The sequence below is a fragment of the Salvelinus alpinus genome, chromosome 7, assembly GCF_045679555.1.
Source record: "Salvelinus alpinus chromosome 7, SLU_Salpinus.1, whole genome shotgun sequence".
Taxonomy (NCBI): Eukaryota; Metazoa; Chordata; class Actinopteri; order Salmoniformes; family Salmonidae; genus Salvelinus; species Salvelinus alpinus.
The window spans coordinates 65,610,223-65,638,032 of record NC_092092.1 but is presented as its reverse complement, the minus strand read 5'-3'; the positions used below and the strand labels follow the sequence as shown (position 1 = coordinate 65,638,032).

The following is a 27,810-nucleotide window of genomic DNA, read 5'->3' as shown; positions in this document are numbered from 1 at the left end:
ATCCAATTGAGCACATCTGGGACATCATGTCTCGCTCCATCCACAGACTGTCCAGGAGTTGGCGGATGCTTTAGTCCAGGTCTGGGAGGAAATCCCTCAGGAGACAGGAGGAGCATGCCCAGGCGTTGTAGGGAGGTCATACAGGCACGTGGAGGCTACACACACTACTGAGCCTCATTTTGACTTGTTTTAAGGACATTACATCAAAGTTGGATCAGCCTGTAGTGTGGTTTTACACTTTAATTTTGAGTGTGACTCCAAATCCAGACCTCCATGGGTTGATACATTTGATTTCCATTGATAATTTTTGTGTGATTTTGTTGTCCGCACATTCAACTATGTAAAGAGAAAAGTATTTAATAAGAATATTTCATTCATTCAGATCTAGGATGTGTTATTTTAGTGTTCCCTTAATTTTTTTGAGCAGTGTATATATATATATATATATTTTATTTTTTTTATTTTTTTATAAATCGGCCGATTAATTGGTATCGGCTTTTTTTGTCCTCCAATAATCGGTATCGGTATCGGCATTGAAAAATCATAATTGGTCGACCTCTACTCTATAGTATTGGAGAAAAGTTGAAAAAAACTGACCCTCCGTTACATCTTGAAGTGTCATGTCATAACGTACAGCACGCATAAAGCAACTATTTCTGTCTTACAATCTCTCTCCAACAGGTGTAGCACTCCTCTCATCGTTTAAAAACAAGAAATGGGCAGTGACGGGTAAGGGGGGATACCTAGTCATTTTTTTCGTCATCATTGCATGCATCATCATTCTCAAAGCCGCTGTTTACTTCTAAGATCACTTTAGCACAGCCCTTCGACACAAATCTTCAAATAGGTATGTAATAACACATTATATAAACTCTTTATAGTGTTTTATTTACATTTTAGACGCGATAAGGTGATAAGTTGGACAGATCGAGTTAAAAAAGCAATTTTCCCACACGACATCTGTCCTTCTCACTATCACGCATTAGTTTCGCTTCCCCACCCGCCATTTCTTTTTAAAGACTGACGGGCTCATTGCCTGCTTGAATTATGCAGAAACGGGCAGTGTTTAGGTCATGTAATTGATTTTCTTGGAAAGGGGAGAAATTGTGCTTTACAATGGTATTGACATTACAGTTGATCTGGAAGTATTACGTTTTTGGGGCGCTAAAATAAGGGCAATTGTACGGACCAAGGCAATGTACGAGTTTACGTGAGTTTAGCCACTTAGCTCCGACAAGGAGCCTGTACATGCACTATGTTAATTCATTAACTCTCTACCGCTCTCTCTCTTTTCTCTCTCTCTTTCTCTATATTTCTCTCTCTCTCTCTGTGTTATTGTGAATTGTGGGCATCAGAATATAAGAAATAGCAGAATTAATGGTGCAAAATGTGCGTTGAGCATCATAAGGATGCTGACATCATTACTTGGAACCTACGAAAATGCCACAAGTGAAAACGACCAAGTTCAAATTAAGACTACTTCACAGGAGTAGGACTTTTCTATACATTTTCTATTAAACAGTTCAGCTCTTGTGAAATAATTCGCAATAACAACTTACATTTTCAGAAACTTCACAGTTATGTAAAATGTAGTGTGGCAAATGAAAATAGAATAGGTACTTTCGGAGGTACTTTCAACGTATTTCAACATCTCTATGGCATTGCCACTTGCCACAGTTCATGTCGTTTGACATAATTGTGAAGTTAAAAAAATGTAAGTTGTTATTGCAAATTCTTGTAAAATTCTTACCTTTCTGGGAGGAGGTTGCATTTTCGGATTCTTTAGCGTCTCCTTTTTATTGTAGCGCAATAGCCTACTTCCCGAATGCTTTTGACACACTACACACTAAAGCATCTCTAGGTAGGTGGAGCATTACGTTGGACTAGCTGTTTTACATGCTCCAAACCTCCCTAATGGAATAGTGCCACCTAGCGGGCACTTATAATGCTGTCCTCCAAGAGTTTCACTTTTGATCGCCAGTAGCCACATAATTACGCTGTTAGGTTTTTCTGTTGTAGAGCCTAGAAGAGCCCAGGAAGGTGGCATGAGAAGCTACCTAGGTATGAAGCCACATCAAACAACTCAAGTAGTCCAATGTCCAAAAACATCCAATGATTTCTTTGTTTATTACATTATTTGTATAATGTTGGTTTAGGATGAGATTGTCTTCGTTTCTAACCACTAGAATTGAAAGATCAACACCAGAATGTAAAGGTCACCCAAGGATATGGCTCTAATATTCTTCAGACAGATTTATCTGTGATGCACTTTGCCATACATAGACCTACATTCAGACCTAGGCTATAGTATCTAATTTACTGGTCATTTCACAATCAGGTCAATACAGGAACAGCAAACGCAGTAGTAGATATGTCTTCCAGGTGTTAATCGAATTATTAGCAATACAATTTCTAATTGATAAATAGTGAATAAAGAAATGATAAAGAAAATAATATAGAATCAAATGTTGTTATAGTTGATCAGTTGGGTGTAGAGCGGAGGTGTTGATAAATTCGAACACTTGTTTCAGCTGCTGCATGAACATCTTTGGAGACACCACTGGTTCACAGTGGAGGGCCAACTGAAAGCCCTTCAATGACAGAGAATAACACATACATCTGGTAAGATCTTTGTAATTGTGAGCAATGTTACAGTAATTTCATGGCTTTTCAGTTATCTCTGCCATGTCCAGAATGGCATTATAGTCTAAGAACAAATCTTTTTTTTTAACCCCTTTTTTCATGATATCCAGTTGGTAGTTACAGTCTTGTCCCATTGCTGCAACTCCCGTACGGATACGGGAAGGAGCCATGCGTCCTCCGAAAACACGACCCTCTGCACTGCTTCTTGACACACTGCTCGCTTAACCCGGAAGCCAGCCACACCAATGTGTCAGAGGAAACACTGTACAACTGGTGACCATGTCAGCATGCATGCACCCGGCCCGCCACAGGAGTTGCTAGAGCGCATTGGGACAGGGACATCCCGGCCGGCCAAACCCTCCCCTAACCGCTAGGCCAATTGTGTGTCGTCTTATGGGTCTCCCGGTCGCGGCCAGCTGCGACACAGCCCGGGGTCGAACCCGGATCTGTAGGGACGCCTCAAGCACTGCAGTGCTTTAGACCGGTGCGCCACTCGGGGGGTCCATCTAAGAACAATTCTGTACATTTTTAACAATTCTGTGTATGTTGAGGGGAAATAACTTACCTTGGACCAATGAATCCCTAATCTTTTCTTCAGTAGGCCTGCGATACGATGCACACTCTGCAGTGACTCCAGTCCCTGTTTGAAGTAGTCTGCTGTGCATGTTCCCTATTCAAAGTAACAGAAGAAAATGTACACATTGCATGACATCCCACTGGGCACAGACGTCAATTCGATGTCTATTCCACGTTGGTTCAACGTAATTTCATTGAAATTGTGTGGAAGCCATGTTGATTCAACCAGTGTGCCCAGTGGGATGCCTCTACTGTAACTCCAATTAACATTTTATGTTTCTCTTACCACTGATGTGATGGGGATTTGGAGACACTGGCATTTTAGATCCTACAGAGATAAGTAAATGTTAGAAAACACAGTTGACAGAATTGTTTAATACAACAATTGTACTGCAATACATACATCTAGGTCAACATTCCTTTAGCAGAGACCAATCCATCACATTAGGACTGAAACTACTGTGATATGTAATGGCAGGTATCCTAGTGGTTAGATAGTTTGGCCAGTGACCAAAAGGTTGCTGGATCAAGCTGACAAGGTTGTTCCCCGGTAGGCTGTCATTGTAAATAAGAATTTGTTCTTAACTGACTTGCCTAGTTAAATAAAGGCTACATCTTTTTTACAAAAAATGTAAATGAGACAACACAACCAGGTTTTGCTAATTGAAATGAGAAACCAAAGGAAGTTAGTGCAGCCTGTGGTGGTAGGCTATATTGTATCTGTGTGTATTCTGATTGAGATAAGCAATGTCACAAGACAGATTAGAGATGCTCTAGCAGCTTTGCTTTTCAAAAAAAGATGTGTTTCATGAAGTGCACAGCGTACAGAAGAATCAGACTGGCATGTCTAGCACTGAGATTTGTTTAACCTAGAGTACATTGAAGTGAAGAATAGATTGAGACAATTATCCAAGATTGTTATGGACTCACCATTCCAGATGTGCTGCAGCCTTCAGGACAGTTCTGTGGTTCAGGACACAAAGGTAACATTGATTACATTACATTCATCTCTAAAAGTTGTCTGGACTTAAACAATTGTTGAAAATGTTTTTGTGTAATAATAACTGTCTTACCTTAAGTGCTCCATCAATATAAGATTTTATATCTTTAGCATGCTCCAGAGATCTTCCTAGGCGTTGTACTGGAGATGAGGAGGCCAGGCTAATCATCATTGAGAGCAGCAGAAGTATTGTACCTTTATGTATTGCCATTTTTCTATTGATGAACCCAAGTAGACGACTGGTTCCTAATGACTTGGTTCTGGACCTGTGTGGCAGCATTTAAGAACCATTGTTGAAATTTCCAAGCTTTTGGGGAATCCCTGTTGCCAGTTTTCTCACTATAATTATTTGTCATACTATATTCTCCCACACAGGCAACTTTAGTTTGATGCCATGGCATGAGTCTGTGTGCCACTGTTAACCACATATCACTGAAATCATTTGTGTCATTTCCTTGGGTGATCTTCCACCTTTCTGGCAGGAACAGTCATTATTTACTACTTAGTAGTTTTATTATCTAAACTATTCATTAATTTGCATAAAGAGCCTTTGACAATCTTACAGACTTGTAAGAAAATCAGCACCCCATACATTTTGACATATCATTTTAAATGGGCAATCGGTGATTGGAACATACATTTTTTTACTTAAAACTTAATTACACTACACGATCAATTTGATGTTATTTTAATGGACAATAAATGTGCTTTTCTTTCAAAAACAAGAACATTTCTAAGTGACCCCAAACTTTCGAACGGTAGTGTATATAACAATATTAGTGATATATTAATGATATATTCTTGTGTATTATATTTTATTCCTCGTGTTACTATTTTATTTTTCTTTGTATTATTATTTGGGAAGGGCTCTTAAGCAAGCATTTCACGGTAAAGTCTACACAAGTTGTAGTCGGCGCATGTGACATATACAATTGGATTTGATTTTATATATACCCATTGATCCTTGAATATTGTTAGAATGTGTGCGTACTGGTAGCGAAGTCAGGTGCAGGAGAGCAGAGATTTGTGAACAGGCGCACACTTTATTTAGGCAAAAGTGCAAAACGCGCAAAACAGTCACAAGAATTATGTTTAACAATAAACATCTTCGTGAAAAATAACACGGAAAAAACAAGCCAGTCTGGCGCGTCAACAATACACACGTAACACAAACAATCTCACACAAAGACATGATGGGGAACAGAGGAATAAATACATGCAGATTGATTGGGGAATGAAAACCAGGTGTGCAGGGAACAAGACAAAACAAATGGATACATGAAAAATGGAGCGGCGATGGCTAGAAAGCCGGTGACGTCGACCTCCGAACGCCGCCTGAACAAGGAGAGGAGCCGACTTCGGCGGAAGTCGTGACAAATATAATTTATACATGCCTCATGAGCTTAGTTCAACTGTAGCACCTCATCAGAACCCAAAAATATAAGCTTGTTTATTCCATTGTATAAAAAATTAGAACTCTCAACAAACACAATATAGCCTCAAAACATGGTAAAAACTATATTTGTGATATCATTGATGGTCAATCCTTGAATCCATAGCTCTGTCTATGAATTTGAGAGTGGTTACATTTCTTCAATCCCATCCCTCAGCTATTTACTAAAACAGTGGTGGGGTAAACACTTGTATGAACTGCAGATTCCCCTTGAACAAAAAATGTCAACCTTTGGCTATAAACAGATGTTATCTTTTACTATACACTGATGCATGCTGATAGATGGTAAAATAGTTATCAATCAAACATTATTAACCATATCAAACACAACACTTGGCTTTCCCTGTGATGAGCCGTTTACAGAAAATGATGATGCCCACACCAGCAACGTGCTTTTCAAAAAAAGTCACTCTACCCATCAACCTGAATTACTGACATGCTAAGAAAAAGCGAAGATAAGAATTTGGGTTGAAGAGGTTATTTTCTTTGAAAGCAATACCAACTGCTATGTCATTGTGCACAGACCCAATTTATTAAGGAACACTGTCGTTGAAATAACTCTAAAAGGAGTCAAAAAATAACAATTAATTTAAAAACATCATACCTGTTACAGTTATATCACAAATTGATATATTACACTGCATACAAGATGTTAATGGAATGGAATTGAACATACAGTAACATCAGTTAGTTTACTTCCTCAGCTCAGTCTAGTTTAACAAAACACTTTTATTAAACAATAGTAAGCTATATTCTTTAGATTAGACTATGGTGAGCTATATTCTTTAGATTAGACTATGGTGAGCTATATTCTTTAGATTAGACTATGGTGAGCTATATTCTTTAGATTAGACTATGGTGAGCTATATTCTTAAGCAAAGAGTTAATTTCCTTCAATTCTACACATTTTGCCATGAACGGAGACAAGATTTTGGCATTTTATAACTAATTTCATGCAATTCTACAAATTTTGCCCTGAGACGGAGAGAAAAAATTGCAGTTTTATAGCTAATTCCCTGCAGTTCTACACATTTTGCCAAAGGGTGGAAAGAAAATGTTGCTGTTTTTAATATGAGATATGAGCAAGCGTGACTAACAAAATCAATGGGGGCCAGCCGGACGATAATTCAACCATGATTAATACAAGTTCAGATAGCTGGCCGCTAACTTACCAATCTAAAAAATGTTAGCTAAAATGGGCTAATTGAGTGACTATCAGTGACTGACATAAACGAGAAAAAAACTGCTGATGCACAACCAAAATTTCGAAATTTTATTGAATTGATCAGCGGGCCTATGAAAGCGGCGTCTGCGGGCCGCCAGTTGCCCTTCCCTTCTATAGTGTAACATTTTATTTTACAAGATAGATCAAGTTGCCTGGATTCTAGGTCTAGTCCTGGAAATGTACCTCCATGAGGCACATAACACATAGCAGGGAATTGGTACTGGCTGAAGATCCAACATTGTTGACCATTATGACACAATATAGCAACTCCTCTACATCCTGTGTTGTGCTCTGTTGATGATGAAGGGGATCCAGAGTTGATATAGCTACTCCTCTACATCCTGTGTTGTGCTCTGTTGATGAAGGGGAGCCAGATTTGATATAGCTACTCCTCTACATCCTGTGTTGTGCTCTGTTGATGATGAAGGGGATCCAGAGTTGATATAGCTACTCCTCTACATCCTGTGTTGTGCTCTGTTGATGAAGGGGAGCCAGAGTTGATATAGCTACTCCTCTACATCCTGTGTTGTGCTCTGTTGATGATGAGGGGATCCAGAGTTTTCCTTTTAAAATGCGTGGTGCATGATGTCTGAGGGTTGAATGTTGATGTGCTGTAGATTAAAAATGGTCTCTTCATTCAAGGAACTCGCTCTTCAGGCTTCCTTCACTGTCTGAAAAGTTCAGCAGCTCCTCCAGCTCATCCCCTGTGTCATCTTCCTCCTCCTCTGCCTCCCGGGACATCTGGGGCTTCCCCTCACCTTTCCCTCCCAACTCCAGGTAGCCCTTGGCTGTGGGGTTAGGCCCTCCGCTCCGTATACCAGCCTCTGCCTTAGCCTTTGTGCCTTGCATCGAGGACGTGTGCTCCTCCCAGACTGGTGTCCCCCCTGGACTGCCGCCTCCTGGCCGTGTGCCTGCCTCTGCGCTGGGGGCTTCTGCGCTGGGGGCCAGTGACACCGCAGACTTGCTGGTACACAGCCCCATGAAGGTCTGCTTTTCTTGTGCAAGCTTACCCTCACTATTTCTCTCACACACTTCCTAGACTAGTGATGCACTGTGCGTTCTTGATGAGACTGGCTAAAACTGGACATTACTACTGGTGTCTGTGTTGCTTCCAAGAGAGGCAGAGGAGCACCCTATTCAGTATTTTCCATAACAGCCGTTTTGAACAGAAGCTTTTGTTCTTCGGGTTCAGCTGGGCTTCAGAGAGCCCTTGACTTAAGACTAGCATCAAGACAGCTTGCCAGGGAAGTCTGTTGGTCGCAGTTCACCTCAACTCTGAGCACACACCTAATCTAAATCATAGCATCTTTATACTTATCATGCAGTGTTATTCAGACTATTTGTAAATGCTATTTTGGACACAATTTCTCTAAAAAGCTTCCAAAGGTGTGCTATTAACATTTAATCCGTTTTAAATCAATATATACATTGATAAAATTGAATAATAATTATTGATGTAGAATTTAATTCATTACAATTATATGGATTAGGAGTCAGGTATAGTTCACAGCTATTAATGTCTCATGGACAAACACATGTAACAATTACATGAGATTATAATTCTGGGTTTCCAAGATTACACAACTACAAATGAGCTGTTTCTCTACTCATAATTATGTTCATAAAGTGAATAATATACCTTTACCGTGTCATTTATTTTTCTCTGAAAGGAGAGAAGAGGCGCTTATCTATGACCACAGGTGATGTAACGCTCGTCGTTAGGTGGAAGAGAGGAGGACCAAAGAGCTGCGTGGTAAGTGTTCATGTCTTTTTAATAAGCAACACGGAACACTGGAACAAAACAATAAACGAAGAATAACGAACGAAACAGTACCGTGTGGCGAACAAACACTGACACGGCAACAAACACCCACAAACCAAAAGTGAAACCCAGGCTGCCTAAGTATGATTCTCAATCAGGGACAACAATTGACAGCTGCCTCTGATTGAGAATCATACCAGGCCGAACACAAAACCCCAACATAGAAAAACACACATAGACAGCCCACCCCAACTCACGCCCTGACCAACTAAATAAAGACAAAACAAAGGAAATAAAGGTCAGAACGTGACAGTACCCCCCCAAAGGTGCGGACTCCGGCCGCAAAACCTGAACCTATAGGGGAGGGTCTGGGTGGGCGTCTGTCCGCGGTGGCGGCTCTGGTGCGGGACGTGGACCCCACTTCACCATAGTTTTAGTGCGCCTCTTTGCCCGCCTCCGTGGCCTCTTTAAAGCGGCGACCCTCGCCACCAACCTTGGACTGGGGACCCTAGACATGGGTCCCGAATGAACGGGGAATTCCGGCAGCACCGGACAGGCAGGAGACTCCGGCAGCGCTGGAGTGAAGGACGCCTCCGGCAGCTCCAGAGTGAAGGGCGATTTTGGCATCGCCTGGCTGGCTGGTGGCTCTGGCAGCTCCTGGCTGGCTGGCGGCTCTGGCAGCTCCTGGCTGGCTGACGGCTCTGGCAGCTCCTGGCTGGCTGACGGCTCTGGCAGCTCCTGGCTGGCGGGCGGCTCTGGCAGCTCCTGTCTGGCGGGCGGCTCTGAAGGCTCAGGACAGACGGGCAGCTCAGACGGCGCTGGGCAGACGGGCAGTGCAGGCGGCGCTGGGCAGACAGCAGACTCTGGCCTCTGGAGACGCACAGGAGGCTTGGTGCGTGATGCCGGAACTGATGGTACCGGGCTGGAGACACGCACCACAGGGCGAGTGCGTGGAGGAGGAACAGGGCTCTGGAGACGCACAGGAAGCCTGGTGCGTGGTGTTGGCACTGGTGGTACTGGGCTGCGGCGAGGAGGTGGCGCCGGATATACCGGACCGTGAAGGCGTACAGGAGCTCTTAAGCACCGAGCCTGCCCAACCTTACCTGGTTTAATGCTCCCCGTAGCCAGGCCAGTGCGGCGAGGTGGAATAGCCCGCACTGGGCTGTGCTGGCGAACCGGGGACACCATGCGTAAGGCTGGTGCCATGTACACCGGCCGAGGAGACGTACTGGAGACCAGATACGTTGAGCCGGCTTCATGGCACCTGGCTCGATGCCCACTCTAGCCCGGCCGATACGTGGAGCTGGAATGTACCGCACCGGGCTAAGCACACGTACAGGAGACACCGTGCACTTTTCCGCATAACACGGTGTCTGCCCGTACTCTCGCTCTCCACGGTAAGCACGGGGAGTTGGCGCAGGTCTCCTACCTGACTTCGCCACACTCCCCTTTAGCCACCCCCCAAGACATTTTTGGGGCTGACTCTCAGGCTTCCAGCCTCGCTTCCGTGCTGCCTCCTCACATCGCTGGCTCCTCTCTCCGGCTGCCTCTGCTCTCCTAGCTGCCTCCACCTGTTCCCATGGGAGGCCATCCTTTCCAGCCAGGATCTCCTCCCATGTGTAGCAACCCTTGCCGTCCAAAACGTCTTCCCATGTCCATTCCTCCTTCTTGCGCTGCTCCTGCTGCCGCTGCCTGTTACCACGCTGCTTGGTCCTTGGTTGGTGGGTGTTTCTGTAACGCTCGTCGTTAGGTGGAAGAGAGGAGGACCAAAGAGCTGCGTGGTAAGTGTTCATGTCTTTTTAATAAGCAACACGGAACACTGGAACAAAACAATAAACGAAGAATAACGAACGAAACAGTACCGTGTGGCGAACAAACACTGACACGGCAACAAACACCCACAAACCAAAAGTGAAACCCAGGCTGCCTAAGTATGATTCTCAATCAGGGACAACGATTGACAGCTGCCTCTGATTGATAATCATACCAGGCCGAACACAAAACCCCAACATAGAAAAACACACATAGACAGCCCACCCCAACTCACGCCCTGACCAACTAAATAAAGACAAAACAAAGGAAATAAAGGTCAGAACGTGACAGGTGAGCCTCGTTTACCAAATCACTTTGTTGAATTAACACCCTGTTTCAATCCCTCATTATATGGGGGGAATCCTTTCTCAAATATTATCTAGTGGGAAAGCCAAATCATCTTACTGTGAGTTCTGGATCATTTACTATACAGGATAGTTATGTACAGTTGAGGTCGGAAGTTAGGTTGGAGTCATTAAAACTTGTTTTTCAACCACTCCACAAATTTCTTGTTAACAAACTATAGTTTTGGGAAGTCAGTTAGGACATCTACTTTGTGCATGACACACGTAATTTTTCCAACAATTGTTTACAGACACATTATTTCACTTATAATTCACTGTTACACAATTCCAGTGGGTCAGAAGTTTACGTACACTAAATGGTAAATTGACAACATTTGAATCAGTTGAAGGTGTACCTGTGGATGTATTTCAAGGCCTACCTTCAAACTCAGTGCCTCTTTGCTTGACATCATGGGAAAATCAAAAGAAATCAGCGAAGACCTCAGAAAAAATTGTAGACCTCCACAAGTCTGGTCCAACGCCTGAAGGTACCATGTTCATCTGTACAAACAATAGTACGCAAGTATAAACACCATGGGACCACGCAGCCATCATACCGCTCAGGAAGAAGACGCGTTCTGTCTCCTAGAGATGAATGTACTTTGGCACAAAAAGTGCAAATCAATCCCAGAACAACAGCAAAGGACCTTGTGAAGATATTGGAGGAAACAGGTACTAAAGTATCTATATCCACAGGAAAACGAGTCCTATATTGACGTAACCTGAAAGGCTGCTCAGCAAGGAAGAAGCCACTGCTCCAAAACCGCCATAAAAAATCCAGACTACGGTTTGCAACTGCACATGGGGACAAAGATCGTACTTTTTGGAGAAACGTCCTCTGGTCTGATGAAACAAAAATAGAACTGTTTGGCCATAATGACCATTGTTATGTTTGGAGGAAAAAGGGGGAGGCTTGCAAGCCGAAGAACACCATTCCAATCGTGAAGCACGGGGGTGGCGTCATGTTGTGGGGGTGCTTTGCTGCAGGAGGGACTGGTGCACTTCACAAAATAGATGACATCATGAGGAAGGGAAATTATGTGGATATATTGAAGCAACATCTCACGACATCAGTCAGGAAGTTAAAGCTTGGTCGCAAATGGGTCTTCCAAATGGGTATTGACCCCAAGCATACTTCCAAAGTTGTGGCAAAATGGCTTAAGGACAACAACGTCAAGGTATTGGAGTGGCCATCACAAAGCCCTGACTTCAATCCTATAGAAAATGTGTGGGCAGAACTGAAAAAGTGTGTGTGAGCAAGGAGGCCTACAAATCTGACTCAGTTACACCAGCTCTGTCAGGCGGAATGGGCCAAAATTCACCCAACTTATTGTGGAAAGCTTGTGGAAGGCTACCCAAAACATGTGACCCAAGTTAAACAATTTAAAGGCAATGCTACCAAAGACTAATTGAGTGTATGTGTAACCGATGTGAAATGGCTAGCTAGTTAGCGGTGGTGCGCGCTAATAGCGTTTCAATCGGTGACGTCACTCGCTTTGAGACCTTGAAGTAGTGAGTAGTGGTTCCCCTTGCTCTCCAAGGGCCGTGGCTTTTGTGGAGCGATGGGTAACGATGCTTCGTGGGTGACTGTTGTTCATGTGTGCAGAGGGTCCCTGGTTCGCGCCTGGGGCGAGGGGACGGACTAAAGTTATACTGTTACATATGTAAACTTCTGACCCACTGGGAATGTGATGAAAGAAATAAAAGCTGAAATAAATCATTCGCTCTACTATTATTCTGACATTTCACATTCTTAAAATAAAGTGATGATCCAAACTGACCTAAGACAGGGAATTTTTACTAGGATTAAATGTCAGGAATCGTGAAAAACTGAGTATAAATGTATTTGGCTAAGGTGTATGTAAACTTCCGACTTCAACTGTAGTTAGCCTACATAACACCATCTCTTCAGGAAGCGTGTCCACACAACACACATCAGTCAATTCCCTAGCTCCCTAGAATAGGGTGGAATGTACCGCTAAACTAAACCACCGATACTGGGTGAGAGATTTTTTTTATCCACTTTGGGGCTAAGGTTAAGAATGGGGGTAGGCGATGGGAGTGTGATCCTAGATCTGTGGTTCGGGACAACTTAATTTGGTCTCACAGGTCTCATCGCATGCTGTTTGTGATTACAAAGTTTTGTCTGAGTTATAGCAGTCAGTGTGCAGGTTCCACCCTTTTCTCTGACGTTCTACAGGGGCAATCAACATGCCTGTGAGACAATGGAACACTTTGGTGCAGTGCTTTTTGCCCTCATAGTATAAATGCTTAAAATCCTCAAATCTTTAAAAGGCAAAGGTCAAGTAATACAGTAGATGTTTTCCTCTGCACTAAGGACCCAATGCATTTAATCAGGAACAAGATTGAGAGAGACAAGTTATCTCCCATTGGATGTAGTGAATGGATGTGTAAGAAAGCAATTGTAGCCTATTTGACATGGAAGTGCAGACATCTTATATCCAGTCTCTTTGCTGTCACTGTCTCCTGTGAAGAGGCCAATCTCACATTTTATTGTTGTAGTTGGTGAGTGTGGCCAAAAGTAGACTGGTGCTGAAAGAGGACCACACAACAGGGGTGGCATTAAGTTTTGAAGAGGATCAACTGAATTTGAAGATTCCTGGTGTCTGTGAAGCCTGCCGTTTGGTGTGACGCAGACCCGGTGAAGAGTGTGGTGAAACAGAGAAGACACTGTCTGTCCTGTTGAGTTTTAATGCAGAGTCTTTACCCGACAAAGTCAAGTTAGGATATGCCAGTTATCCCGTGAGAGCTTTTGTCCCGAACCCATTAAGGCATTTTAAAGGTGCCAAGCTTATGGCCATGTTAAAACAGTGTGTAGGAGGGAGATTCCTAGATGTGAGAAGTGTGCAGAAGGGCATGGAACTGTAGGGGTACCCATGTTGCTGGGGATCAGAAGTGTCCGGTGAGAGAAAGGGTTAGGGTCAGAGTAGTACAGAAGGTGTCATATGCTGAGGCAGTGAAGAGAGTAGTAGAGGAGGATGGGTCCAGGGCGAGGGATCCTAAGAGTGCTACAGTGCTTTAGTAAGGTTGGCTTCTCAGCATTCATAGCCATGGTTATCAACTGTACCGCAGAAATGGAACGTAAATCACTGAAAATATATGTAGTGGGAGCTGCAGAGAAGAACTTAGGTGAGATTTTACTGCAGAAGAGTTAGAAGGTGTGTTAAACTCTAGTGTCCCGTCTTCCCAGGCTGCCAGTCTGGTATAGGACCAGACAGGGCCAAGTAGTGGAATGGAGTGGTGGGTGTTTTAATAGGTAAAGGGTTGGTGTGGCAATTTTTTCTTCAATTTTCCCTGTCCTTTTGCCCCTTTTAATATCACAAAGTGCAAGAACTTCAAACTTACATAAATGTTTAAATAATGTTTACATACTGCTTTACTCATCTCATGTGTATATACTGTTTTCTATGCCACTCCGACATTGCTCGACCTAATATTTATATATTTTTAAATTACATTATTTTACTTTCAGATTAGTGTGTATTGTTGTGAACTGTTAGATACTACTGCACTGTTGGAGCAAGGAACACAAGCATTTCGCTACACCCACAATAACGTCTGCTACATTTTTGAACATGACCAATCAAATTTGATTTCACCAATGCAGTAGGTGGCGGTATATTCACCTGTCAAATGGGTGCGATTCGCCAATACAAACAAGAAGAAAAGAACACCGCATGACGTGTGCACCATCTTGTGGCGTAGAAGTTGAACTACTGAAAAATTTCCAATTTTATTTTATTTTTATTTCACCTTTATTTAACCAGGTAGGCAAGTTGAGAACAAGTTCTCATTTACAATTGCGACCTGGCCAAGATAGAGCAAAGCAGTTAAACACATACAACAATACAGAGTTATACAGTAGAAAAATAAGTCTATATACAATGTGAGCAAATGAGGTGAGATAAGGGAGGTAAAGGCAAAAAAAGGCCATGGTGGCGAAGTAAATACAACATAGCAAGTAAAACACTGGAATGGTAGATTTGCAGTGGAAGAATGTGCAAAGTAGAGATAGAAATAATGGGGTGCAAAGGAGCAAAATAAATAAATACAGTAGGGGAAGAGGTAGTTGTTTGGGCTATGTACAGGTGCAGTAATCTGTGAGCTGCTCTGACAGCTGGTGCTTAAAGCTAGTGAGGGAGATAAGTATTTCCAGTTTCAGAGATTTTTGTAGTTCATTCCAGTCATTGGCAGCAGAGAACTGGAAGGAGAGGCGGCCAAAGGAAGAATTGGTTTTGGGGGTGACCAGAGAGATATACCTGCTGGAGCGCGTGCTACAGGTGGGTGCTGCTATGGTGACCAGCGAGCTGAGATAAGGGGGGACTTTACCTAGCAGGGTCTTGTAGATGACCTGGAGCCAGTGGGTTTGGCGACGAGTATGAAGCGAGGGCCAGCCAACGAGAGCGTACAGGTCGCAGTGGTGGGTAGTATATGGGGCTTTGGTGACAAAACGGATGGCACTGTGATAGACTGCCTCCAATTTATTGAGTAGGGTATTGAGTAGGGTATTGGAGGCTATTTTGTAAACGACATCGCCGAAAGTCGAGGATCGGTAGGATGGTCAGTTTTACAGTTCTACAAGGGTATGTTTGGTAGCATGAGTGAAGGATGCTTTGTTGCGAAATAGGAAGCCAATTCTAGATTTAACTTTGGATTGGAGATGTTTGATGTTGAGTCTGGAAGGAGAGTTTACAGACTAACCACATATTCTAAGTCGGAACCGTCCAGAGTAGTGATGTTGGACGGGCGGGCAAGTGCAGGCAGCGATCGGTTGAAGAGCATGCATTTAGTTTTACTTGTATTTAAGAGCAATTGGAGGCCACGGAAGGAGAGTTGTATGGCATTGAAGCTCGTCTGGAGGGCTGTTAACACAGTGTCCAAAGAAGGGCCAGAAGTATACAGAATGGTGTCGTCTGCGTAGAGGTGGATCAGAGACTCACCAGCAGCAAGAGCGACATCATCAATGTATACAGAGAAGAGAGTCGGTCCAAGAATTGAACCCTGTGGCACCCCCATAGAGACTGCCAGAGGCCCGGACAACATGCCCTCCGATTTGACACACTGAACTCTATCAGAGAAGTAGTTGGTGAACCAAGCGAGGCAATCATTTGAGAAACCAAGGCTATCAAGTCTGCCGATGAGGATGTGGTGATTGACAGAGTCGAAAGCCTTGGCCAGGTCAATGAATACGGCTGCACAGTATTGTTTCTTATCGATGGCGGTTAGGATATCGTTTAGGACCTTGAGCGTGGCTGAGGTGCACCCATGACCAGCTCTGAAACCAGATTGCATAGCGGAGAAGGTATGGTGGGATTCGAAATGGTCGGTAATCTGTTTGTTGACTTGGCTTTCGAAGACCTTAGAAAGGCAGGGTGGGATAGATATAGGTCTGTAGCAGTTTGGGTCAAGAGTGTCCCCCCCTTTGAAGAGGGGGATGACCGCAGCTGCTTTCCAATCTTTGGGAATCTCAGACGACACGAAAGAGAGGTTGAACAGGCTAGTAATAGGGGTTGCAACAATTTCGGCAGATAATTTTAGAAAGAAAGGGTCCAGATTGTCTAGCCCGGCTGATTTATAGGGGTCCAGATTTTGCAACTCTTTCAGAACATCAGCTGACTGGATTTGGGAGAAGGAGAAATGGGGAAGGCTTGGGTGAGTTGCTGTGGGGAGTGCAGTGGTGTTGACCGGGGTAGGGGTAGCCAGGTGGAAAGCATGGCCAGCCGTATATTTTTTTTTATTGAAATTCTTAATTATAGTGGATTTATCAGTGGTGACAGTGTTTCCTGTCCTCAGTGCAGTGGACAGCTGGGAGGAGGTGTTCTTATTCTCCATGGACTTTACAGTGTCCCAGAACTTTTTTGAGTTTGTGTTGCAGGAAGCAAATTTCTGCTTGAAAAAGCTAGCCTTGGCTTTTCTAACATTTCTAACAATGACGCTTTCTTGTAAGGGTTTTACATCTCTGGTATCCGTTGGGTTTTTTGTTGCCAGTTGTGCCCACATCAGAGAGGGGGTAATAAATAGCCAGCTCTTCATTAATGCATGTTGATAAGCTGTGTTGTAAATGGTGACACACATGAGAGTGTAAGGTAAAGTCCAATAGAGTCAAACAGAGTAGTAATATGCAGAAATACAAAATGTCGGCTGATCCCTTGATATGGTCATGCACTTTCATAGACGTTCAAAATGTAGTTACTTTATCCAAATGTGGTGATGTTTCATCAGACCAGACACCGGTATTACTGATGTAATTCTCGTGAAATTGTTCACCCCTTTTTCAAAATGACCTTCATTAAGCCCCATGGTGTGTGATGGCCGCGTCTGATCATGATTATGTTTTAGCAGAATGTATCATATAAAATAATCATACTGCACACTAAACATACATTCCTGGTGTTCTGTGAGTATCTCGTCTGTGATAATTAAATATAATACATGGGGAAAGTATTTTTATTTCAAGAAAAATCATTTGACTCAGGCAATCTTTAGGCTACTAAAAAGGGTCAGTTTCACAATGCACAGAGCGACCCATGTGTTGGATAATTCGAGATCGTAGTTTCAAGTCAACTGCGTTGCTGAATGAAGAGCAGTCGTGCTATACCGGGTCTGACAGGAGAAAGACAGTCCTCGTTTTATCTTGGGAATTGTATATTTCTTGATAAGTAAGATATACAGACAGCGGGGTTAATTTAAATTCAATATAAAGTCAACAACTTGGATTTTCATTGGGGCTCCATTTTAAAGCCAGAATTGTCAAAATGTTGAGTGTTGCAAGAACAGCTTCAAGGTCTCTCCCCTCTCCAAACTGCTCAAGAAGTGTGTCTTCCTTGATAAAGAAGGTAAATCAGCCACAATTGTTACACAATTGACAAATAATGTTAGTTTAAATGTTTCCAAGAGGTGTAATTGGACATGAAGGATAACTTATTCAAGCAGTAATGGCTAGTTATAACTAACAACGTTAGCTAACGTTAAATGTCGGAGCTAAAGTAGCTAGTTAACATCGTTTGCTACTAGCTGAGTACCATCCGATGGATAAAGCTGCCATCCCGAAAAAAGACTAGTTAACAATAGTCATGTCGGATAACTAACTGTTAGCTAGCGTATTCTCTGACTATCATAATGGAAGGCTCCCATCAAGAAGAAGAGCTAGCCAGCTAATGTTAGCCTGGCAAGGCGTGACTAGTTGTACTGTTAGTTAACTAGCTAATTTACAGTAGCCAGCTTGCTAACTTTTCGCCAAGCCGGAGTTAGCCAGTATGTTTTCTTTAACTAAATAATGTGTTCTTCGTCTGAATAGACATACCAAGTAATGTACATTAGCGACCATAGTGGGAGCTTACTAAGGGACAAGTAATGGCTAGCTAGCTAACGTTACCCGCTTGAAGTGATGGAATTGCAAGTTAATGAAATGTTTAGGTCTTGTTATAAAGGGGGGCGTCATTAATTGTCTCACGTGAAAATAACATCTGTGACCTTCACTGTGGTGTCCCAGGGCGTGATGTTCAAATGTCATAAACCAACATCATTTTAGACAAGCTATGTAGCTATTTCATTCTTAACTGCCTTCATGTTGCTGGACCCCAGGAAGGGGCAGCAGCTAATGGGGATCCTTAATAAATACTATTACTTTCATAGACACTGTTTTAGACCACATTAGGATTATTGTGTATCCATGCCCTGTGTTAATTTAAAATATACCAGTTTGTTTTCATTTATTGGTTGAAAGTTTATTGGTTGGGACAGATTTCACTAATAAGTAGTCATGATATGGTAGCTAACCAATATTTTCCCCATAGGCTTGCTGGAATGGATTTCAGCAAGATACTCTCAGGTCTGTGGCCAGACGTGACTATTCGTGAGTATTCTTTACTGAAGTTTCTAACTATTTTCCCAAGTAAACTAATTAATATGTAAATGCATTGATCAATATAGCATCCAAGAACATCTCTGATCATTTGTGCTTACCTTGATTTACTTTGTTTTCCAGATCAGAGGCAATCAAAGGATCAGTGATTGGGATTGATCTGGGTACTACAAACTCCTGTGTGGCTGTTATGGAGGGCAAACAAGCAAAGGTCAGTTTATGTTTTGAGATGGCAGTGTTGGCATGTTATCACATTTATTTATAAAGCCCTTATACTGAGTGCTTATACAGAAACCCTGCCTAAAACCCCAAAGAGCAAGCAATGCAGATGTAGAAGCACAGGTTATCATTTCATCAGGGATTTAATTACGAATGTTTGACCTGTGTGATGAAGAGAACGTCTTTGAAATCATCTTTTGATAGTTGTTTTTCTAGACTGTTACTGACTTGTTTGTTGTGACAGGTACTGGAGAATGCAGAGGGAGCAAGGACAACACCTTCAGTGATCGCCTTCACAGCTGATGGCGAGAGACTTGTTGGGATGCCAGCCAAAAGACAGGCAGTCACCAACCCTAACAACACCCTCTATGCCACCAAGCGTCTCATTGGTCGTCGTTACGACGACGCAGAGGTTCAGAAGGACCTGTGAGTGTTTACTATATATCTCTTATATACCTTACTAGCCATTGTAAGGCATCATTAGTTGGAAATTATTTTGAGGTGTAGATAAATTCATGACAGCGTTCTCTTTGTGGCTTCACAGGAAGAACGTGCCCTACAAGATTGTACGTGCTTCCAATGGTGATGCCTGGGTCGAGGCCCATGGAAAGCTCTACTCCCCCAGCCAGGCTGGTGCCTTCGTGCTGATGAAGATGAAGGAGACAGCAGGTAATCTACCTATCAATCAGTCTTCATTACCCCCATAGGGAAAACTAGCATGCCAATTCTCTGTTATCAACTACCCCTATCTGTGTGCTAAAAAAAAAGCATGCACTCATTGTAACATTGTCCTGGTTTTAGAGAACTACATGGGTCACAATGTGAAGAATGCAGTGGTCACCGTGCCAGCCTACTTCAATGACTCCCAGAGACAGGTATCAGCCTTACTTTATTTCTTCAACTTTGTCTGCTTAATCATTCATTACTGGCAAACACTGGTGACCGAAAGTCACTTTGTCACTAGCTATGCCTTTGCCATTGACTCACAGAATAATGCTCTATCAAGCCTCTCAACTTTGATCAGTGTATTTGTGTCTGGCTGCATTTACACAGGCAGCCCGATTCAGATTTTTTTTTTCTTCACACATTGGGCTTTTTTTTTTAAGAGGTCGACCGATTTTAATTAGGGCCGATTTCAAGTTTTCTTAACAATTGGTAATCTGCATTTTTGGACGCTGATTATATTGCAATCCACGAGGAGACTGGACCGGATTTGACCATATTAATGACCTAAGGCTCGTATTTGTGTGTTTATTATATTATAATTAAGTCTATGATTTGATATTTGATAGAGCAGTCTGACTGAGCGGTAGTAGGCAGCAGCAGGCTCGTAAGCATTCATTCAAACCGCACTTTCCTCCGTTTGCCAGCAGCTTTTCGTAATGCTTCAAGCACAGCGCTGTTTAGGACTTCAAGCCTATCAACTCCCGAGATTAGGCTGGCAACACTATAGTGCCTATAAGAACATCCAATAGTCAAAGGTATATGAAATGCAAATGGTATAGAGAGAAATAGTCCTATAATTCCTATAATAACTACAACCTAAAACTTCTTACCTGGGAATATTGAAGACTCATGTTAAAAGGAACCACCAGCTTTCATATGTTCTGAGAAAGGAACTTAACCTCTCCGGGATAGGTGGGATGATTGCGTCCCACTTAGCCAAAAGCCAGGGAAAATGCAGAGCGCCAAATTCAAATAAAATGATATAAAAAATCAAACTGTCATTAAATCACACATGTAAATTAAAGCTACACTCGTTGTGAATCCAGCCAACATGTCAGATTTCAAAAAGGCTTTTCGGCTAAAGCATAAGATGCTATTATCTGATGATAGCACAACAGTAAACAAAGGGAGTGTAGCATATTTCAACCCTGCAGGCGCAACACAAAACGCAGAAATAAAATATAATTCATGCCTTCCTTTGACGAGCTTCTGTTGTTGGCACTCTAATATGTCCCATAAACATCACAAATGGTCCTTTTGTTCAATTAATTCCGTCCATATATATCCAAAATGTCAATTTATTTGGCGCGTTTGATCCAGAAAAACACCGCTTCCAAATTGCTCAAACGTGACTACAAAATATCTCAAAGGTTACCTGTAAACTTTGCCAAAACATTTCAAACTACTTTTGTAATACACCTCTGGGTATTTTTTAACGTTAATAATCGATAAAATTGAAGACGGGATGATCTGTGTTCAATACAGGATTAAAACCAATTATAGCCAGCGTTCTGCTCACGCGCTTCTATCTAACAGGACACTTAATGTGACTCTCATTCAAGATGGCCGTACTTCTTCATTCACAAAGGAATAACCTCAACCAATTTCTCAAGACTGTTGACATCCAGTGGAAGCGGTAGGAACTGCAAGCAGGTCGATTAGAAATCTGGTTTCCCAATGAAATCCCATTGAAAAGAGAGTGACCTCAACAACAAAAAGATCTGAATGGTTTGTCCTCGGGGTTTCACCTGCTAAATAAGTTCTGTTATACTCGCAGACATGATTCAAACTGTTTTAGAAACTTCAGTGTTTTCTATCCATATCTACTAACAATATGCATACCTTATCTTCTGGGGATGAGTAGCTGGCAGTTGAATTTGGGTATGCTTTTCATCCAAACATGAAAATGCTGCCCCCTATCCTAGAGAAGTTAAACGTTGGCTTATTTACATGGCACATATTGCACTTTTACTTTCTTCTCCAAAACAGTTTTTGCATTATTTAAACCAAATTGAACATGTTTCATTATATATTTGAGGCTAAATTGATTTTATTTATGTATTATATTAAGTTCAAATAAGTGTTCATTCAGTATTGCTGTAATTGTCATTATTACAAATATATATACAAATTGGCCGATTAATCGGTATCGGCTTTTTTCGGTCCTACAATAATCGGCATCGGTGTTGAAAAATCATAATCATTTTCAGTCGACCTCTAATTTTAATCAATCGGATCAGCTCTGAAAAAGATCTTTAACTCCCAGATTAGAAACATTTCTTGTGATATTGTGTAGAAAGACATGACTCTACAATTTCAATTACTAAAATGTCTTATTTTTTAATTTAACCTATTTTGACAGGAAAGACCTATTGAGACCTCGGTCTCTCTTCCAAATGCACCATGTATAATACAATATAAAATACATATTAAACACTATATACAGACCCAGTCAAAAGTTGACACACCTACTCATTCAAGGGTTTTTCTTTATTTTTACGATTTTCTACATGGTAGAATAATAGTGAAGATGTCAAAACTATGAAATAACACATATGGAATCATGTAGTAACGAAAAAAGTGTTAAACAAATCAAAATATTAATGCGATTCTTCAAAGTTGCCACCCTTTGCCTTGATGACAGCTTTGCTTACAATGTCTCAACCAGCTTCATGAGGAATACTTTTCCAACAGTCTTGAATGAGTTCCCACATATGCTGAGCACTTGTTGCTTTTCCTTCACTCTGCAGTCCAACTCATCCCAACCCATCTCAACTGGGTTGAGGTTGGGTGATGGTGAAGGCCAGGTCAACTGATGCAGCACTCATCACTCTCCTTGGTCAAATAGCCCTTACGCAGCCTTAGATGTGTTGGGTCATTGTCCTGTTGAAAAACAAATGATAGTCCCTCTAAGCACAAACCAGATGGCATGGCGTATTGCTGCAGAATGCTGTGGTAGCCATGCTGGTTAAGTGTGGCTTGAATTCTAAATAAATCACCAGGAAAGCACCATCACACCACCACCTCCATGCTTCACGGTGGGAGCCCCACATGCAGAGATCATCTGTTCACCTACTCTGCGTCTCAGAAAGACACAGTGGTTGGAACCAAAGATCTCACATTTGGACTCATCAGACCAAAGGCCCATCATATTTGGACCAGAATGCAACCACATCTGTATGTAATGACAATATGCTCATGTCTCCGCCCTAACAATGGGAGCCGTTGTCCCAAAGGCATGAAGGCAGGCGACAAGCTTAGGTCCAAAATAAGCCCATAGAAACGCAGTTAGCTTATTTTGGCAAGAGTGAAACTTCTCGCTTCGCCTCTTCCTCTCTGCTGTGCTTCCCTGCCATCGTTCGCTTTGTGATTGACAGGCGCCTGCCCTATCAATAGATCGCTAGAAGATGCATATGTTCATTCTAGCGGGAGGGGGCCCGACGGACTAACGAATTGAAACTTTAAATAAAAGTAGCCTAAATAATATGAAGTGGAAAATGTAGCAGGCTGAAAATGAGTCTAACCGGCTGAATAGGCGACAGCCGGCACTAATGAAAAACGTTGTGTAATGAGTAGGTAATTTTGTTTACAGGCCACAAAGGATGCTGGTCAGATTGCTGGGCTGAACGTGCTGCGAGTCATCAATGAGCCCACTGCTGCTGCTCTGGCCTACGGTCTGGACAAGACTCAGGACAGAATGTAAGTATAACAACCCTACAAACTGCTGGAAAACTTCTACGATACCTAAGCAATGACCGTGACCTTATTTTTATCCATGCTTTTAGCTCATGTTTCACACCTGTCCCTGACTTGCAGCATTGCAGTCTATGACCTGGGAGGTGGCACCTTTGACATCTCTGTCCTTGAGATCCAGAAGGGCGTGTTTGAGGTGAAGTCCACAAACGGAGACACCTTTTTGGGTGGAGAGGACTTTGACCAGCACCTACTGACCCACATTGTGAAGGAGTTCAAGAGGGAGGTGAGAAGGGGGAAGTATCTTGGGAAAAGAACAATGTGATACCTTTATCTGACCAAGCACATCTGCCACATTCAAGCCAGCCATTTTTATCAAACCTTTGGTTTCTCCTTCCAGTCTGGAGTTGACCTGACCAAAGACAGCATGGCTCTGCAGAGAGTAAGGGAGGCAGCCGAGAAAGCCAAATGTGAACTGTCATCATCCCTGCAGGTGAGTTTCATCCCACAGACATTTATTTCATTGCCTAATTGGCAAGCCAATACTAAGAACAAACAAGATCTTGGTCAACAGAAATTACTTGCTTGTATTTTATACAGTCCCTTGACCCTCATGGTTTGTGTTGTAAGATCTGTAACCCCTAGCTGTACCCTCACACTGGGGCAGCTCTAGTAGAAGGGCTAACAAACATCAAATTCCACTGCATCACTCCTCTGAGCTAGGCTGTCCATCATCCAAATGTAAGATAGTTAAAGTATGGATGATGCAATATGTAAAACCTGTATATGTTACCTCCCTCTCAATCTTGATGTAAAAAATGTTTACGGAGATGTTTTCTCCCACAGACCGATATCAATCTGCCCTACCTGACCATGGATGCCTCTGGCCCCAAGCACTTGAACATGAAGATGACCCGCTCCCAGTTTGAGGGCATTGTGTCTGACCTGATCCGCAGGACAGTGGCCCCCTGCCAGAAGGCCATGCAGGATGCTGAGGTCTCCAAGGGGGACATCGGAGAGGTGCTGTTGGTCGGTGGCATGTCCCGTATGCCCAAGGTGAGCAGATCTCCCAGCGTCTATCCCACCTCATCATCATGCTCTGCCCCTCTCTGACCCTCCATTCTACGGTCTCCTCTCAGGTCCAGCAGACAGTCCAAGACCTGTTTGGCCGTGCTCCCAGCAAGTCAGTCAACCCAGATGAGGCTGTGGCCATTGGAGCTGCCATCCAGGGAGGCGTGCTGGCTGGAGATGTTACTGATGTGCTCCTTCTGGATGTCACACCACTGTCTCTCGGTATCGAGACCCTCGGAGGGGTGTTCACCAAACTCATCAACAGGAACACAACCATTCCCACCAAGAAGGGCCAGGTGCGGGACAAAAATCAAAATTTCTTCTGTCTGGTGAAACCTAAATGAATTGTATATACTTCATTGTCTTACCTCATCAGTGGTACTGATGCATTCCTCCTCCTCGTTCAGGTGTTCTCAACAGCAGCTGATGGTCAGTCCCAGGTGGAGATCAAGGTGTGCCAAGGGGAGAGGGAGATGGCAGCAGACAACAAGATCCTGGGACAGTTCACTCTGGTAAGTGTCCTGGCTGATTCATACTAACTACATTTTTAAATAGGATATCTTTAAAGTCTCTGGTGTATCTGATGTAAACAATGTCTTACTGATGTTTCGCTCATGCAGGTTGGAATCCCCCCTGCCCCACGTGGAGTACCCCAGATTGAGGTCTGCTTCGACATTGACGCCAATGGAATTGTCCACGTCTCTGCCAAAGACAAGGGCACAGGCCGCGAACAGCAGAGTAAGATCATAGCCAATATCATAGCCAAGATCATCAAACAACCTGCCCTTGAAATGGATGCTTTCTGTTAGTAGGATTTAAGGAATGTATTTTTACTTTACACTGCTTCTCCTTCACTTCTCCCAGTTGTTATCCAGTCCTCTGGTGGCCTCAGCAAGGACGACATTGAAAACATGGTTAAGAACGCAGAGAAGTACGCAGAGGAGGACCGGAGGCGAAAGGTAGGTTTGACATTCTCTTATCATCAGCTGTCCGTTTAACTTTTATCCGTTACATCCCCAGCTGGAGTTGGGCTGTTTTTTGAATAAGGTGTGACTGAATGCTGACAGTTGTCCTTGGTGTCCTGTTTGTTTTTGCCCAGGACCGTGTTGAGGCTGTTAACCAGGCCGAGGGCATCGTCCATGACACTGAATCCAAGATGGAGGAGTTCAAGGATCAGCTCCCTGCTGATGAGGTATGTGGGACATTTTATTATAATAATACGTAGGATTTTTAAAGCTTTTTTCAAAAACCCAAGGACACTGAACAGCAAAATGTACATAACTATGCCTCTGAAACATCCCAAATATCAGGAAATTCCAGTAGTCCTAGTATTTGAGTTTCTTCCCCATCTTTCAGTGCAACAAACTGAAGGAAGAGATTGCCAAAGTGAGAGACTTGCTGTCACGGAAGGATGAAGAGACTGGCGAAAACATCAAACAGGCTGCCACCACCCTTCAGCAGGCATCACTCAAACTCTTCGAAATGGCTTACAAGAAGGTAATTATTTCAGCACCCCAACATTGTCCAGTAGTTTTTTTTTCTTCACTTGCATTTGTAAAGGATTGTGGCCAGTCTGGAAGAAGCCTGGATTGGTTGCTTAGCTTGTCAATCAAGAGCCAAACATTCTTTCGCAATGGGTCAATTGATATATTGCTGTTATATTTATTAACCAGCTGTTCTCCATTTGGTCTCAGATGGCATCAGAGAGGGAAGGTAGCAACGGCGGCTCTGGATCGTCATCGTCAGAAGGTGGAGCTGGAGAGAAGAAGGAAGGCCAGCAGTAAAACCTTTGCACTTGTGGTTGTCTGGAGACATGGACTGATGGGCTTGGGAGTGTAGACCTGTTGTCCTGAGTGGCGGCTATTGTATTCTAGTCATTCTCACATACTGTGTTTTTGCAGTAAAAAGTATACGGTATATGTCATTGAGTACATTTACATGCACAGTAATAATTTGATATTAAACAGATTATGGCAGTAGGCAGATAATGCAATAAGCAGAGTGAGGTGTTTACATGACTATCATAATCGGCGTAAGGTCAAAATTGAAGTAAGCATACGCTGATTAAAACACCAGGACATGTAAACATTTGTAATCGGCGAAGTGAGAGTTCGGAAACAACTGAATGTATGCGTCTTAGAATTTGTTTTCACATACAAGCTATATGTCCGAATTCGGAATCATATATGCGGTGGTAGAATATTTTGATTGGCGATTTTCTGCATTTTTCAGTGTGCCATCGGGTAGCCTGATTTCATGTGTCCATGTAAATGTGATTATTCTTCTTGCAAAGCTTGTAAATGTTTAAATTGAACTATTATATTAATCTGACTATCCAGAATAATCTCATTAGTGTGTGCATGTAACCATACTCAGTGTATGTTCCTCCACCCCTTTGTAATTTAATTGTGAATGACTATATATCCTGTCCATTTTAAGAAACATTATTTGCATCTGTTGTGAATTAGTGAACTGTTTATAGCAATTGTGTTAGTCCGACTGTGACGCCATTTTGGGTTTCATTTTTCCATGTAGCTCTGCTTGTCTGGACAACAGTGGAAATGCAATAGAAGAAGCTTGGCTTTTCTCTAGCTCCATCCTGTTTTTGTTTATCTGGTATATCTGCTCTATGAAAACAGTTGGCATATGTACAGTGATATGAGTAAAGTCATGCGTGTGTGTGTGGTTAAAGATGTATAATACGACAATACAACTGCAGGGTTTTATTTCTATTCTTAGATATTTTGAATCTTTAATATTTGTTATTCCATTCAGTACAGAGGAGCACTCATTTTTCTTGACTTTGTCATGGGTATAAGCGGAGAGAATGATTAGAAGCTACCATGCATACAAATAGATTTGGTTTTGCCATAACTATTGTATGATGTTTGAGCTGCTGCCTATCTGACAGGTATAGTTGGCAGCAGTAGTCTGTGAAAAGGAGAAAATAACCAGTCTGGTATGAGGAGGATTTGTTGTCAAATTTGAGATTGGTTTGATATTTGGGTTCTCAATTACTGTTGCTAACTTTCCTAATAAAATTCTAAATTTCAACAGTGGTTTTGGACATGAGGAATTGGCAATACATTGTGCATTTGCTGGGACTGATGCAGGTGATGTGGAGTCAAGCCAAATGTATTTGTCACAGCCATTAACCAGGTTTCCATCCACCCTTTTTATGCGGATAAAAAATGTTTCCACCGACATTTTTCGGTAAACTTTACAAATGTCGACAAAACAAAATACACTAGATAATGTGGCATCTTGTGGAGGTAAACTTCATAGTCCCATGGGATGTTGGCTATCAACAACAAGGCAACTCCTATGACTAATTTGGAATGGGACGCAAGCGTAGGATTGATCACCCTGTCGCTGGCCGCCTTTGGGGAGGGTGTATAGTG

The 27,810-nt window shown here is 42.6% G+C and overlaps 2 protein-coding genes and 1 long non-coding RNA gene across 4 annotated transcripts in view; 2 read left to right on the top strand and 1 right to left on the bottom strand.

The window, feature by feature from the left end:
• The window catches only part of LOC139581493 (F-BAR and double SH3 domains protein 1-like), a 33,936-nt gene extending 32,079 nt beyond the window's left edge, over nt 1–1,857 (bottom strand). The window contains exon 1 of the mRNA XM_071411309.1: nt 1,751–1,857. Within this exon, the coding sequence (XP_071267410.1) occupies nt 1,751–1,771 (21 nt within the window). The 5' untranslated portion in view covers nt 1,772–1,857. The remainder of the gene's footprint in view (nt 1–1,750) is intronic.
• On the top strand, nt 737–3,863 carry LOC139581495 (uncharacterized). Its single transcript, XR_011676243.1, has 3 exons — nt 737–847; nt 2,532–2,622; nt 2,754–3,863. It is a non-coding gene; the product is annotated as an uncharacterized lncRNA (long non-coding RNA).
• Nucleotides 3,864–16,458: 12,595 nt separating this feature from the next.
• Nucleotides 16,459–27,463, top strand: LOC139581487 (stress-70 protein, mitochondrial). 2 transcript variants are annotated; one of them, XM_071411293.1, is made up of 17 exons: nt 16,459–16,488; nt 18,633–18,691; nt 18,824–18,911; nt 19,164–19,345; nt 19,464–19,588; nt 19,721–19,794; nt 23,238–23,344; nt 23,462–23,624; nt 23,739–23,831; nt 24,185–24,394; nt 24,478–24,705; nt 24,817–24,921; nt 25,030–25,147; nt 25,274–25,368; nt 25,509–25,601; nt 25,766–25,906; nt 26,104–27,463. In XM_071411293.1, the coding sequence occupies exons 1-17, from the start codon at nt 16,474–16,476 to the stop codon at nt 26,191–26,193; spliced, it is 1,986 nt and encodes a 661-aa protein (XP_071267394.1). In that variant the 5' UTR covers nt 16,459–16,473; the 3' UTR covers nt 26,194–27,463. The 2 variants fall into 2 exon arrangements, with proteins under 2 accessions (XP_071267394.1, XP_071267392.1); XM_071411291.1 differs by lacking the exon at nt 16,459–16,488 and adding an exon at nt 17,354–17,672.
• Nucleotides 27,464–27,810: the final 347 nt, after the last annotated feature.